This window comes from Taeniopygia guttata, chromosome 12, assembly GCF_048771995.1.
Source record: "Taeniopygia guttata chromosome 12, bTaeGut7.mat, whole genome shotgun sequence".
Classification (NCBI taxonomy): domain Eukaryota; kingdom Metazoa; phylum Chordata; class Aves; order Passeriformes; family Estrildidae; genus Taeniopygia; species Taeniopygia guttata.
This window is the reverse complement of record NC_133037.1, coordinates 17,743,010-17,759,808: the sequence shown is the minus strand read 5'-3', so window position 1 is coordinate 17,759,808 and position 16,799 is coordinate 17,743,010. Positions and strand designations below refer to the sequence as shown.

At 39.7% G+C, this 16,799-nt stretch overlaps 1 protein-coding gene across 24 annotated transcripts in view; it reads right to left on the bottom strand.

The window, feature by feature from the left end:
• Nucleotides 1–16,799, bottom strand: part of ATP2B2 (ATPase plasma membrane Ca2+ transporting 2) — a 399,432-nt gene that overhangs the window by 59,099 nt on the left and 323,534 nt on the right. For all 24 annotated transcript variants that reach the window (XM_072934741.1, XM_032750663.3, XM_072934737.1 and 21 more), the window contains one exon: nucleotides 16,095–16,337. In XM_072934741.1, coding sequence (XP_072790842.1) covers nucleotides 16,095–16,337 — 243 coding nt within the window. The remainder of the gene's footprint in view (nucleotides 1–16,094; nucleotides 16,338–16,799) is intronic.

Here is a 16,799-nt window from a genome sequence, read left to right as displayed (position 1 = left end):
GCCAGTTCTCTCCCTTTTCCCCTTATACATTTCCTGCATGACTTAGACACTTAAACATCTCTGTAGCAGACGGGAGCTGTTGTAACATTAGAAAGTTTGAACTCTAAATTGGATCAAGAGAAAAATTTGAGTTTTACTGATTGTATCAGTGATCCAGCACATCAGCAGCATTCCCAGGCATCAAACAGGACTGAAGCAAAGGAGAATACAGAGAGGTAAATTATAAACAATCGCATAATTAAATAAATAGCTAAAATTTCACCAGAGCTGCCCTTTATTGATATGTCCCCCATATTTCTAATCTGAAAACACAAGAAAAAGGGGTATAAAAGCTAATTCCTTCTGCTTCCCATCACCCAAAAAACCCCAAGATCCACAGCAGTTCCATCTCTTGGGAAAAATGGCACCAAACAAATCACCTCAAGTTCTCACTATTTTCTGTAGACATCAGCAGCCACCACCAAATGCCTCTCAAAACCAAGGCAATTTATTCCAAATCCTGGCTGGCAAGTAAAGAATTGCCAGCTCATCCCACATCTAGACAACCTAAAATGAAAGCACAATGAAACACCCACAGGGGATGTAAAATCTGAAGACTGGAATCAAAAATGTAAAGGCGATTATTTCATAATAACAAAGTTCTACGTTAAGAGGTTGCTCTAATGTGAGAGTTTTAATTTAGTACTTGATGTTTTTTGGGAGAATGTATTAGTACTGAATGGTTATAATTGATTCCTAGTTTATTGTAGTAAAATAGTTGATATTATAGGTATTAATATATATATAGGTATAATTATATATAGGTATAATTATAATATTAATATTACAGGTACATTGGTGTAGATGTTATAATTTTTAATGTGTTTTGGTTGAGTGATTGGAATGTAGTAGTACTTATGGGTGTTTTTATAGGAATTGAAGGAGATATATTGTGTTGGTAAAGTGAATTTATGATTAATGTTATATTTGTGAAGGGAAGATAGTGATTATTTGGTTTTTTGTGGCGTAAAGACTTATTATAGTATGGGGGAGAGATATATTGTTTTAGTGGGGAATAAAAATAGAAGTGAGTTTTTGATGGGATGCATCAGCTGTGAAAGATGCATTGTAGCAGGACCATGTGGGGAAAAAATACAGGTGATTGCTATTAGAAATAATAGCAGCATTGTGTGGCAAAAGCTAATTGTCTGGAAAACATTTATGAGGGATTGTAACCAGGAAATAGGTTGGTTCTGATGGAATAGCGTTGAATTTTACATCTCTTGTGTCTCACCCTTCATCCAGACTGATAATGGAATAAAATCTTTTAAGACACCTCTCAGTTGCCCCATCTCTGTAAAAGCTGGGAAAACCAACACTAGTTGGCTGTGAGGCTCCCAAATTACCTAATAGTGAATATCCCTCATGGTTATTAAATCCATTTAAATATCAAGTATGCCCAAGCTTCCTAAGAAAAGGGTAGCAGGAATTTTTGTCTCACTCCTGTATCAGTTGAAGAACAGGTTGATGTGTGATGGATTTACCCAGGGACAGCTGGCACCATCAGCTCTCTCACAACATTTGGAGGATATTCAAATGCTTCCTGCCTCAGATTAGCTGGGATGCAGGGTAATTATTCATTTTTGGGAGGATAATTATTGAATGGTTGATCTGAAAATGACCTTAAAACTATCAAAGGCAGTGCTGTGGCACCACATCGTTCTCCTACTGCTGCTTGAGGTGGGGACAAGTTTGGTCAGCTATAAATTGATATAAAAATGGTGCATTTCAGCATCTTGCCTGCAACTCCAGCAAGGCAATCCTCCCCTGAGAGGGGGCCAGCTGGAATTATGCAACGGATCACGGTAACATTTCCCAGCAGCAAAGCTGAGGGAGCAGTGCTGATGTGGCTCAGTGAATATGGACTTGTGCTCCTTTCAGCTCACAGAACAGGGACAGGGAAAAAAGGATACAGCCCATGAATTCCCCCACCAGTGGATCTGGAAGAAGGGGAAATCAGGCCTGAAGAAAAGACTGAGAAGCTGGTGCGACAGTCCACACTCCCACTCTCTCTGAATCTCACCCATTTTTACATTCACAATGAGTTTTTTAATAAAACCTCCTCAATTTTAATAGCAAATAATTTAATTGTCCTTTTAATTTGAAGGACGTACCTGCCTTTCATTCACTTAAAAAAAAAAAAAAGGCAAAAAATACTTCTACAAATATGAAAATTGTTGATTCTTCTCACTGGCTTAAGGTGCATATGTCAGGTTTGTACACAACTTTTGAAAAATTAGAGGGTTGCTCAGCGCTGTGTCCAGTGGGATTCTGAATATCTGCAGAGAAGGAGACTCCACAACTTCTATAAACAATCTGTGCCAATGTTTGACCACCCACCCCACTAATTCAAATGAAAATTACTCTTTCAGCTTCACAACCAGATAAAAAGAAGGATAGCTCTAGAAAAAGTAGTTAATAAAGCTAAATTTAACCACATTTATCAATTGAATTAATATAATTTGGACCAGAGCAAAGTTTCCTGATTCCAAACTATAAATAAAACAACTGATAACTTTTAAAAACTAAGAATATGTATTCCTAAGGTCCTGCACATGTAATTTAACAATACCTATTCTAAGGAACCAAACACTGACAGAGATGTTACATTTATACATCAAAGTTCAGCAGTGACTCCATAACCTGAAGATATGAATTATTCCTCTCCATCTCCTAACCCTTTCTGGTTCTCTCATTTGAACTTTTTCCTTTTGTAATAAATAGTCTATGTTTCAAGACAAAAATAATTAAATCAGAAGGCTAGAAGTCTTTTAATTTAAAAAACAAAACTAAATATGAAAAATCTCTCCATTCCAAATGACAATAATTTGTGGCTGGATTTAACCAGGGGTACATTAATGCACCACACCACAGTGCAAAGAATGAACTCTGCCTTGTTATGACACTACTGATGAACTCTTAGTTATGATTAGGATCTTCCAGCCTTGCTGTTTCCAGACGAGATTAAACTGAATTTTACTGGCACAGATTTTTCTCCACATTTCCCTCAGAGGAGTCTTGGCATATTTATTGCGCTATAAGATATTATTCCTCTATATTTAGGGACCTTCCTATTGTTATTGATCAAACCCATTCCTACATTTCCTTAAAACGTGCCATTTCAAGACAATTTAGCTCTAAATTTGCAATATTCCCTATTCCCTTTGCAGACATGGCCACTGAAAACCTGCACTCTTGTCCTTTTGTACAGCCCCAGGGAACTGGCAATGGTTGAATTTATTCTGGCACCATCCCAGCTTTAAGCGCAACAAGAACTGTTGACAAGTAACCTATATAATTCAAAGTAATTAGACACAGCAATTGTTATAAAACTTTAATTAACAACTAATTTATATTAAATATAGTCTGAGTACAAGGATTCTGTCTGTTTGCTCTGAAGAAAGCCTCAGCATTTTTCCCGTTACCAATATCAGCAGAACCCAGACCACAGGGACAAAGGGACAACTTCTAAACCAAACTGGCAAAAATTAGAAGCAGATTAAAATATTTCATACATTTCTAATGAATTCTTCAATACATTTGGCAAACACTCCCCAAATTGTCATGAGCAACAACCAAGCAGAGCATTTTTCATTTCAAAAGAGAAATTCCATTTAATGGCAGGGCTGTAATTAATGGCACCCAAGAGCTGCTGCCTTGGGTTAGATGTGTTACACTCAGGTTTTATTGCCTGTTGGTCTAGACTGGCTCTGTGAGAGCTGCAGACAGAGCAAACAGGGCAGAAACCCTGGGCTGGAGCCCATCGTGTAGGAAAACTCCAGTTCCAAGGCAATGTCTCTAGTTCAAAAAGCCTTTTTTCAAATTATACCCAACATTGGGATTTACAGAGGGTTGGCCGACATTAAAAGCCTTAAAGCAACTGCCTTGGGGCTGAAACCTCACCTTTTAGGTTTAAGGAAACAGAGTTACATTTTCAGCAGTCTAAGCAGCATCTGTACATTTGGAAAATGTCCTTGGAGCACTCCACTGCACACTTAAACCATTTAGCAACAGATTTTTCCCTCACATCTCAGTCCTTTCTCCCACCAAGCCAATAGTAATATTCAATGATTCTGACCGTGTGATTCTCAAAACTCTTCACCTTTTATTAACTTTACTCTTTTAATAACAATTAATCACATTTCTTAAAAACACCTCCACTGGTAGCCTGAGTTGCCTCTCATGCCTGTTTTTGCCTGGTCATCGTGCATGAATTTCAACCACAAAGTGTGAAACCCATCACCTATTCCATGGTATCTACATATACCCACTCGTTTCTATTTGCTGCTCTTCTATGCTTCTTTTAGCTAATTAGAAGTGGAAAAACCAATCAACCAACAAAAATCCAATAAAACCCAGTCCCACCATCTGAAAAACATGAACTGTGATGATAATCATAATGTAGAATGATTTAATCACACATTAAATAACAGAAAATGCCTGACCATTACAGATGTGCATCAAAAACCTGAATTTCCGTAAAAGAAAGAGAATTTACAGGGAGCTGATCAGTCCATCCTGTTTTCACATGCAAAAAACTTACTAATACTCTGGGGATTGTCTGTTTTTCTATTACATAGAACCAGATGGGGAAATAAATTTCTAGAAAGACCAAAGCAAAGATTAATCTTAATATTTGCTGCCTTTCTGGTGGCACCACAGCTACAAACAATTTGTACAGTTGAAGGAGCTAAATTTAGTGAGTGCAAAGCAAGTCTAGCCACATGAAAAAGGAAGTTTTTTCACTTGATTGAAGCTCCTGATTATAGCCCATCATCATTACAGATCTTTTCTGTTAATAGTACTCATTTCCAGAGTAAGGAGAAGGGTTCTTCAAGCACCCATCTCCAAAGGAGTCTAAGACCACCAAGAGCAGATATTTCACTGCTGATCCAAAATGTGCTCCTCTTTACCAGCACACATCAGCTGCAACTATTTTTAAATTGGTTTTGGTCTGTTCCATTTGGGGCTTGGGAGGCAAATGGATGAGCTCAAGTGGATATAATCTGTCAGAGCTATGCTTAGCTAATATATTTTCTCAGAGGGATTTTTTTGCATGATTGGTGGGATGATGTTTGGGATGCATTCTAAATTCAGTTCTCTGGCCAGGCCCTCTCCTTGTCAGGACACCAGGAATGATGCCTTGGCTGGGCAGAGCAGCAGACGGAGGCTGCAGCCAATTTGTGCCTGATTATTCATTCAGCAGGAAACGGGACAGCAGTGCTGGAGAGCTGGAACATCCTGTCCTTCTGTAGAGAAAAATCCTCCCAGAAAAAATCTTGTTTCTCACCTCTTCCAAATGCACAGCCCTTATCACACCAGCACTGAGCACTGCCAGCCTTTGGAGTGAGGGGAAATGGAGGGGGATGGAATAAATGGAAACGACAGAAAAATAACAGTAGCATAAAAAAATCTGCAGTGGAGCTGTTTAACATGCTCAAGGCTTTCCTGTGGTGCTATGGTCAATGGGCCACATCTTCTGCCCAACTCTCATCCAGTATTTCCCAAGGATAAGGTGTCCCAATGTCCCCACAAGGACTCACCAGGAGCCAGGCACACTCTACTGCTCTGTGTGTTTGCACCTGCACAGGTGAGGCAGGCTCATCTATTTATTCCATTTATTCCATTTATTAAGGCAGGCTCACTGATTTATTCCATTTACCCCATTCCCTTTCTTCCATTTATTAAGGCAGGCTCACAGATTTATTCCGTTTACTCCATTCTATTTAACTAAGGCATTCTCACAGTGCTTATTTCCTTTATCTTAAATTTTTATAATTTCTAGGAGGTGTCTAGAAATTTTTACATGCAAGGTGTCTGCACAGCAACTCTGTCATTTTTTTTTCAGTGATGCTAAGGGACTGGGTGGCTTTGACTAAGTTAAAATAATCCTTATAAAATTTGAAAATTTCCTGTTTCCTCTGCAAGGCTCCAGCTGGGAAAAGGATTTTGTGGGACACATCTCCTGCCTGTCCCTGAGAACCTGGATCCATCACAGCCACCTGCCTTTGGGAAGCCAGAGCCCCTCATGGATCCCTGGTAACAATTCTCTGGGTTTCCACCCATCCTGGAGGTTTTGCTGTCCCAGAACCCCCTCTAAAAGCAGAAAAGCCCAGGATTTTTGGACGCCTTCCCACACCCACAAACAACCCAGAAATAAAATTGATTGTGCCCCGAAAGGAGCCAAGAGCTTCACACACAAGAAGAGAAACTGGAAACTTCATAGAAAAATGGGTTCTACCTGCAGGAGAAAGCAGGAACTGGAAATTGAAGCATAGATTTTACTTATCATACATTTAATACCAATTTTCTTAGTTATCTGTGACTCAAAAAGAATATAAGATTTTGCTTACATGAAAAGAAAATTAATAGATCTTGTGAAGTGCAAGGTCAGTCACAAAGAATAGCAACGAAAGTCAATTTAAAGACTTGTTCAAGTCTGCAAATAACTCCTATAACACTGACATGTATTGGTCTGAAATCAACAAATTTCCTGTCAGACTTTATTCCCGATCCATTGTACTTCAGATCTTGTACAATTTGCAGTCACTTGGTGATTGTTGACTGTTTTTATCCCCGAAGTGGTAGAAACCTCTTTGGATCTCTGAGAGTTAAAAAAACCCCAAAAACCCCCAAAAAACCAAACATACTAAAACTGCATTGTATATAAAATATGTATTTACACAATATAAATCTGAAAGGAAATTAATTTCCTATTTCATTATGAGGTGATTCACCCACCACATTGATTTCTAATCAGCCTGTTTGTGTACCTTATAAAAGCACCACTATTTTCTGTGAAATTGGCATTAAATCATCACATTGGAAGGTATTATCTTCCTGTTCCTAAGACTGAGAGCACAAAGAAAACTCTGATTAAAACAAAATGTGCCTGAAGTAATTGGTTTACACCAACTCATGTGAAAACAAAAGCTCCCATCAGGAAAACATGCTCCCTGAGAATATTCCCTGAAAAGTGCCAACACCACACCCCCAGCAGCACATCCATCAGCTCCGAGGTGTGATGGCTTCACCTCAGCAGGGTGGCAGAGGCAGCAAAAGGAGCCCAGCACACTCCAATCATTCATTGTGCCAACACATTAAAAAAAAATTTTTAAAAAGAGTCCTAAAATGCTCAGACAAGAAGCAATATTTGTAAACCCTGATGAAAACACTGCGGAGCACCTTGCAGGAAATACTGATTTTTAAAGTCTGATTTTTAAAGTTCCTTTCCCCTTTCCCTTCACTTTTTCCCTTTTTTCTTTATTTTTTCCTTTTCCCTTCCCTCTTCCCTTCCCTTCTTTTTTCCTCCCCTTTTCCCAAACCTGTTTTCCCTTTTCCCCCTTAATTTGCCCTTCCTACAACTCTGTTTTTGGGGCTCTCACTGCTTTTCCCATCATCTCTTCTGCTCTCCCAGCTCTGGCCCAGGCAGCTCAGCCTGGGCTGGCCACTTGCCCACCTGCACCTTTGGGAAGAGCTGGAGTTATTCCCACAAGTGAATTTTCTCATGCCAGGACAAGATTTGTGCAGAATGAGAAAATGAATAGAAGATAAATTACATAAAGGAAAATTCTATGCAAGGCAATAAGAAAACCATTTGTTGCATCATAGCAAATTCAAAATCTAATTTACTAATTTTCATACCAGCAAGAAGGAAAAGAAACCCCAAAAGTATAAAATGATACTATAATAATAAAGAGTGATTTTAGACTGACTACAAGCTTGCAGTGAATATTGATTGCAAGTGGAATTAATGGAATCTGCAATTACCAAACTGAAGGCAAAGAAGGCCAGGATGAAGGAAGTGTTTATTATCATGGGCTCTGTCACTTTTGTCACAAATGTGACAAAACAAAGATGCAATGAAAATGAAGAAACAGAATGCAAACTTTTAGCTGGGATGGGAATAACTTGTCAAGCAGGATTCTTTATTTATCCATCTCCTTTTCCTCTGGCCATTTGCTGCTGGGGCAGCACAGTCACCCCTTTCCCTGGCAGGAAATTCAGAATAAGGGAGGGAGCTGCTGGTGCCCAGTGCTCCCACAATTCCTGATTTCTGTGGGGGGGAAAGAGCTCTGTCCCAGCACATTTATCCCCCATTCTCCCCTCCAACATCTGTGTCCTTCTGCAGGGAATCCCCCCTTTCCTCTGGCAAGCAGGGCACCAAATCCCACAGCCTTGGGGACATCGCAGAGGGAGAAGATGGCCCTGTTCACATCCCTGCTCCCAAATCCCCTCTTCTCTAAAATCCCCCATCCCTGCTCCCAAATCCCCTCTTCTACTCCTAAATCCCCTCTTCTTCTCCCAAATCTCCCATTCCTGCTCCCAAATCCCCCTCTTCTGCTCCCAAATCCCCCTCCTCTGCTCCAAAATCCATTCTTCTGCTCCCAAATCCCCCTCTTCTGCCCCAAAATCCCTTCTTCTGCCCCAAAATCCCCCCTTCCTTGGCAGCTGATTCCATTCCACCCCTCACAACTCATTAAAAAAAAAAGAGATTTCATTAAAACCCTTTTTTTTTTTTTTTTTGGGTAGGACAAACCCCTGCTGCAGGGTGGGATAAGGGCCTGTCCCAGGCTTTACACACACAGTTATTTCAATTATGAAGTCAGCTGCTAATTTGGGAGAAAAGCTGGTTTTGTACCTCTCATTCTGCACAACTCCAACGGCAAGTGATGTGTGAAGATCATTACTCTCTGCTAATTACCACGCCTAGAAGCACAGACAATTAACTACATCATCTATTATCCCTAATAATTATTATTTACACAGTAAATAAGATGGACACTATAGGTTGGGGTTTTTTTTTCCTGCCTAATTTATCCTGAGAAAATGCTTACCAAGGGCTTTATAAAAAGTTTTAAATATGCTGGGGGGGATTTTTTGGGTGATGATTGTCTTGTTTATATTTAGAAAGGTTCTCTGGCCTGCATTGTCTGTTCCCATCCATAATTTATAGCTGCTTACACAGTTGTGTAACACTGGGAACAAAATACAAAAAAATCACATTAAGCTATAAATTTACCTAAAATAGGAAGTTTTTCACCTAGGAAATAAAACCTCTTACAAAATATACAGATTTTTAATAATCAGATCAATCAATTTTTAACCAAATCAACAAAATTTTTCATTTTAAATGGTTCAAATGCACCATTTAGCTGGAGATACAAGCAATATTCTAACCCTGTCACCTGAGCTCTTCAAAAAGAAGATTTTCACAAATTTCCAGTACGAAATGAATGTGCTGAAAGCAGCCAATAAATGACTTGCAGCACTATCCAGAAGTTGTTTGATTCCTGGGATGCCTCTCCTGATCTGAAGTCACCCTGAAAACCACACAGGGTATCAGAGGCAGGAAAAGAAGCCCAACACATTCAAATAATTCACTGTCCCAACATATTTTGTTTAAAAAAGAAAAAAAAGAAAAAAAAAGAAAAGAAAAAAAAAAGATTAAAAAAACTTAGCCAACAAGAAGCAATATTTAAAAATCCAGATGAAAACACTGTGGAGCATCTTGTAGGAAACAGTGATTCAGTGATTTTTAAAGCCTTCGCTTCTGGGAAGAGCTGGAGTTATCCCCATAAGTCAATCTGATTTTCTGCTAAGCAGATTTTCCTCAGTGTTTCTCCTGGTATCCCATATTTAGTAATTTATTGGATCCCTAAGGCTGCAGGATCCAAACTGGAAAACCTGGAGTAGTTCCATGAGTTGCCCCAAATTCCCTTGGTGTTTTTCAGACAGGGAACAAAATAAGGATCCTTAAATTTCTCCACCAGTTCCTCCCAGTACATTTTTCCGAGCCATTTTCTGGATAGCTCTAATTACACAAGGAGAGGGTTTTGGAACTCCAAATGTACTCCACAGTGCAGGAAGGTGATTCCAGCCTGTTGCTCCTCCCTCATCCAAAATCTGTGGCACCAACAAGCTGGTCCACTGGTCCAGTGCCATTACAAGGGCTAAGATGGAAAAAAAAAAAATCTCTTATTGTTTACTGATTTCTTGTATTATTATATGAGGATAAAACATTGGACAGACCTATCCTTCCATAAAATGCCTGTCAAATAGCACATCTCCTTCTCACCAGCCTTAAAACACAAATTATGAAATCGTGACAGAGTGTCTGAAGGGAGAATTTACATTTGAGCATTGCCTGAGGAAAGAAAGCAGAGATAAACAAACATTCTGAAGGATGGTCACTGCTGAATTGTCACTAAAATTCCCCCAAGCCCTTCTGTGCCAACACCAGTACTGCAAAGCTCCCTGTGGACAGAGCTTGGATTTGTGGAGCACACATGGTGCAGAAAACAGGGAAAAACACACTGTAAATAGAGGAGCACAATGTGAAGAATTCCTGAAAACTCTTCTGCTGCCAGTTCAGAATTTCCTTTCCTTTCCTTTCCTTTCCTTTCCTTTCCTTTCCTTTCCTTTCCTTTCCTTTCCTTTCCTTTCCTTTCCTTTCCTTTCCTTTCCTTTCCTTTCCTTTCCTTTCCTTTCCTTTCCTTTCCTTTCCTTTCCTTTCCTTTCCTTTCCTTTCCTTTCCTTTCCTTTCCTTTCCTTTCCTTTCCTTTCCTTTCCTTTCCTTTCCTTTCCTTTCCTTTCCTTTCCTTTCCTTTCCTTTCCTTCCCTTCCCTTCCCTTCCCTTCCCTTCCCTTCCCTTCCCTTCCCTTCCCTTCCCTTCCCTTCCCTTCCCTTCCCTTCCCTTCCCTTCCCTTCCCTTCCCTTCCCTTCCTTTTTCCTCCCCTTTTCCAATGCCATTTTTCCCTTTTCCCCTCAATTTACCCTCCCTACACCTCTGTTTTTGGGGCTCTCGCTCCTTTTCCCATCATCTCCTCTGCTCCCCCAGCTCTGGCCCAGCCAGCTCAGCCTGGGCTGGCCACTTGCCCACCTGATAAAAAACTGATTGATCTTTTCCAAACACTTCCAACCAACAGCTGCAGCTGCCACTTGTGCCTTGATGTCAGTGGCAGAAGGAAAAATCAGCATTTAGGCCATGCCAGTGTCTCTGCTATAATTTAAATTATCATAAATGAAAGCTTTGCTCAACCTATCCTTACTAATTTATTTTTTTTTACCACTTTTGTGTCCATTTCTGTCATCATATTTTGGTTCTGGAGGGGCTTTTTAAAGTATTTATCTGACTCATTTTTAGCAGCAACTGGGGAACTGGTGAAATAAGTTGGACAAAATAAGAGATGGCTTGAACCTTTATGTGCAGCAAAAATAAATGGGAAAATCATCTGTACTTTAACATAAGAAACAAAGGGCTTGAGAATAGGTTTTAAGCAAACCCTACCTGAGAGTAAAAATATCTTTGCAATTTCATATGCCAAAATAACTCCAAAAGGCTGTTTGGAGGTCAAAGGCTGTTTTCTTATGGTTCTCCTTGGAATAAAAAAGGGAATTCTAGTGACATATAATAGCAGTTTCATTTAGCAGAGAGCCCTTGGCAGACAGCTCTGATGCTGTAGCCTCAGGCCACAGAAATTCCCTGATTTTCTGTTGATAGGTGTGGCCTAATCTGATCTGTTGGGGCTTGAGCTTTTTTAGAAATGAAATTTAAAAAAAAACCTTTCCTAAACACTCAGAGTCTCCATTTCTCTTTCCATTTCCAAAGCAAAACTTCAAATAAATACAGAGACACATTAAAATACATACATACATACATATATATATATATATAAATACAGAGACACATTAAAATACATATATACATATATATACATATATATATATGTATATTTATATATAAAGAAAGGTAGCTAGATAAAGAAAAGGTCTGTTCTCTGGCAGATGAGATTAGGGAGCCACAAGCAACCACTATTTAAAAAGTGGCATTTCAATTCTCCTTCCCATCACTAATAACTTTACACATTACTGTGGAGAAATGAATGGAAAAATCCATAAACATACCTGCTACACCTCAAGTTTCGAAGTTTGGTAGAAAACTTCCAAATATCCATATTCCCACAAAATTTAAAGTTGTTTTTTTCTAAGACCCTACTATATGGAAATTGTTGGAATTATGAATGGTAAAAGGAAATGCCAGGAATTTTCTGTCAGCTAAATAATATATATTTATATGTAATTATTGAGAGAATTTTTTTTATCTGATTAAACAAATTTTTAAAAGTCGAGATTAATTAAAGTATTTGATGAGTAAAATTCAGTCTTTGAATTAAAAAAAAAAAAAAAAATCTCAAAGAAAGAAGCATATTTTGCACTTTGCACACCTTTTCAAAGGCTGCTCCTGACAGGAGCATTGTGTCTCCCAACAAGCAGAGAGCTGTTCTTGCTTGGGATGCAAATATTCTCCCAAATAAAAAGAACTTTTGCCTGGTTACCACATTCATGTTCCAAATACCAGCAATAGATTTGCATCAATCCTTGCAAAGCATCAAGATTGTGCTAAATTCTTATTTTCCCTCCTTGCACCATTTCAATTTTGTAGAATGTCATTGCTTCCTATGGCTTCTATGTATTGTGGGTGTCTAATATGTTATTATCTACCTGCTCTGCCTTTCAGCTGCAATAAAATTGTCTGTACTCTTTGTGTTTTATTTTACTTTCCCCTTTAGGTTATATCCAACAATGGCTTTTTTCTCCCAAAAGCTTTCCCAGCTCACATTCGTAACTTGATGAATATTTACTAACATATAGACCAACATATTTTTATTTTGTTTCCTCTAGGAAAATGGAGTGAATGTGGAAGGGGGTGAATGTTTTGCACTTTCCTGTGACATCTCTTCCTTTGGTTCAAGATTTGCCACCACATCCTGCCACACTCTGTGCAAATGCACCAAATCACAGCCAGAACAGCAGTAAAAACTCCTCCTGGAATTCCAGATATTCACCCAGCACAGGCTAAAGGAGCCTTTTATCCCTCAGCACCCATCAAGCAGCAAATGAAAAGTCAGTGTTGGATCCTCACAGTAACAGCTCCAGCTGGGACTTTTCCACTGGTGCTGAAAATCCCTCAGCTAAACCCTAATTGTTGTGTCTTGGTAATCAGGCACATCACACCCAGCCAGGAAATTAAAAGAAAAAATTCCTTTCTAATTAAAACTGGAGTTATGAAAGCCAGAGCTGCACAGAAAGTTGAAACCAGTGGTTTTGGTGTTTATTTCATCACTGCTCCTTGGCATCCAAGATCAATGTGCTCCTGCTCCAAGTGCAATAAAGGATTCCCAAAATGCAGATTTTACTCTCAGAGTCTTTGCAGTCCCCATCACAGCTCACAGGCAGAAAAGCACAAAGCCTGATTTTATTTCCATGTGGAAACAGGAATACTGAACACAAAGGTTTGCTGGAGAACAGCTTCACACAAACAGCAGAAAAGTTGCTCTGAAGCTAAAGAAATGTAAAATCAGCTCACCCAGCAACTTAATCTTGGAAAGCAGTAAAAAGAGCTATATTTAATGATGCTATTGTTCAGTTGGAATAATTTATGCTTAATTTCTCAGGGAAATTCAAATCTTTTATGCCAAGCACTGATATTATTCCTTTTTTATATTTTTATCAATGGTTCAGTTGCCCCTTAATCAAAAGACAATGCAAGAGGGAATATTTCTCATTCAGCAGAGCATCTTGACTAATTTTATGGTCCCATATGTGATCCCTCTGAACAGAAGTTCACACAAAGAGCAATTTACAGCACACACATAGCTGGAGAGCTAAAAATAGAATATGCAAAACTCAGTCTTGGCGGCAGAACCCTTCCAATGCCCTTTGGGTTTCAGCTGATATTCACAATTTGATTAAACATGCTCCAAGAACGAGTGCACGAGCGTGCATTCTATATTAGCAGGAAGGAAAATAATTCTGTCTGTTTATCCTGGAAACATCTCCCTCAGGTGTTTTTTACTGCAGTTATTTAGGATGCAAAATGAGCTATGGAACAATATCTTGTATCTTAAAGGTCAGCTGCAGCTTGTTATAAACTGTGAATAAAATGAAATCCCCTGATTTCATTTCTGAGTCTGGAGCTGTGGTTCTCATGGAGTCCATATTGCAAAGCTTTAGCTCATAAGATCTAAAAAAATCTCCATTAATTTTAAACAGATAAGTTCAAGCAGTCACTGATCTGCATCCTGAGGATTTCACCCCTTTATCAGTTTAGAATCAGTCTCTGTGCAAAGCTAAAAAAGCACTGAAATGCTGAAATACTGACTCTCTGATAAGCACATGGAACTAATTCCAACAAGGAGCAGTGAAGCCAAGTCAGAGAAAAAGAAATTTATATTGAAACCATTTTAGAACTAGTATTCACCAGAAATGTTTCGGTAAACCACAAGAAAAAGACATATTATTAAACTTAATATTGCAGATGTGGAAGGTCTGATGATTTCCCATTTACTCTGGGATTCAGAGGGGTGAACTGGTGTGAAAGCTGAGCAGAAACACTTTGGTATTGCCTTTGATCTCAGAATGAAGAGCAAAATATAAAACTCTGTATAAGCCTCTGCCAGTCACACCTGACTGGAAAACCAACCCCCTGCCTGCCCTGCTGCTCCCTGGGAAGGAGGAAAATTCTGCTGGCACTGGGAACGTTCTCCCAAAGCCTTCCCAAAGTCAAAGCCCACACCTTGTCCTGATCCTGGCTCTTCAGGGTGTTTTATTCTCTTTCTCCAGGAGGAAGCACCTGAGCTGATTTAGGCTGTGACCAAATTTAAATAACCAAGGTATATTTTCCTTCCCCAGCAATCAAATATTACATTGATTTGTGAGAGCAGGAATTACTCAGCAACAGCAAACTGTTCTTGCTGGTTTAGAAGTGCACAAATGAAATGTAAGGAGCTGCTGCCATAAAATATCCACTCTGAGTTATCACACAGGATTTGTTTTCTCTGATTGCATTTTAAAAGACCACTTTTAAAACAAACATCAAGTACATGCCTGACTTTATTCTGCAGCTCAGCACAGACCTATAAAAAGGAAAATACACATATTCATAAACTAGAAAGAAAAAATCTATTTGTTCAGCAACATTAACATTCAGCTTGACCTTTCAAAGAACAAATCTATTGGAATTACAAAAATTTGCAGTCTCTTAATAAGCTCTGTACAAAAGAATCCAATGCCACAAGCAAACACGATATTTCCATTCTGGCCTCCCGTACAGAGTAAATAAAATACTTCAGGATGCAACTCACCTGAAACCAGAATGAATAAAGGTCATTAAGCTCACTGGTTTAACCAATCCAATTTGTGCTCTTTGAGCATTAATTGAAATTTCTTAGACATGAAAAAATAATTTTGCACATATGAAGACTCAGTGAAAACCAGACGTGTTACCAACACATTTGTGTTCCCAAATTTATCTGCACCAAAACTAACTATATTGGCCACACCAATCTAATGACAGCAGGAGTTTTTAAATGGTCTTGCAGTCTTAAAAAAAATCCCTGTCCTTAAAAAAAAAAAAAAAAGAAATATACAGTTTTTAAGGCACCTGTTCTCATTTTGAGGACCTCAACAGTACTTAATGCTTCATAATCAACAACAAGACATTAAATAATTAACACTTCTCAAAAAAAGAATTACACCTCCTTCTGCTGATGCCTCAGGTTTTAGCTTTTATATTTTTCAGATTCTGTGCTGCTTTAGTGTGTGGGTATAGGACTCCCATCAGGGAATGGTGAGCTCTGCACAGAGCAGGGAGACAAAACAATTCCTGCTCCAGCTGGGCACCAAGGACAAATGATCCAAATCTCAGCCCAGGAGCACAAACACCGTGGGCTGGAGAGAGAAAAACAAGCAGGGTGGGACTGCCTGGGCTAAAGCTGGAATGGGACAATGAACTCCAAGGTGCCAATGGAGCAGAACTGATCCCAGGGAGAGCCCCCGGGAGCGCTCGTGCATTTTGGGGCATTTTGGTTCATTTGGGTGCAGCCCTGGCTGGGCTCTGGTGCTGCCCAAGGTGGATCCATGGAGGAGATCCTTTAATAAATCCCTGCTTTATTCTTTAGCTCTGTCTGGTCTCTCTTCTAGGGCAACCTTCCCAAGGCATCACTGCTAAGCCTCACTTAATTACCCTCCAAAAAACAAAGGCATCGACTCACCAGAATTTTTGTCGTGTAAGCACTGTTGATAGCAATTGCATTGACCAGCAGCTCCATGGTTTTGGCAGGGATGGAGTCGGGGTCGGGGATCTCCTTGTAGTGGACGTCGCCCACGTAGGCCTGCACCACGGTCATGCGGTTGGTGGTCAGCGTGCCCGTCTTGTCCGAGCAGATGGCCGTGGCGTTGCCCATGGTCTCGCAGGCGTCCAGGTGCCGCACCAGGTTGTTATCCCTCATCATTTTCTGAGGGGAAAACCCACCAAAAACCAAGTAAGAAACCCTTGGGTGTCGGCTTTGACAGGTTTTTAGTCATAAAAACGAAAGCAGCCCACAGTTAGTCCTGCTGGTGAGAACATTCCCTAAAGCAGAGCTTTGGTGGGGGCCAATAACCCCAAATCCCAGTTACAGACAGCCAAGCTGTGCCTGTCCCTGCCTATTCATATCTCTAGTTTGCCTTTGATAAACTAAAAGAGCTGCATCATTTTCCTGCAGTAGGTTTGCATTTTAAGGAATAGCTGGAACAGGTTGTTATCCCTCATCATTTTCTGAGGGGAAAACCCAGCAACAACCAAGTAAGAAACCTTTCGATGCTGGTTTTTCAGGTTTTTAGTCATAAAAAGGAAAGTAGCCCATAGTTAGTCCTGCTGGTGAGAACATTCCCTAAAGCAGAGCTTTGGTGGGGGCCAATAACCCCAAATCCCAGTT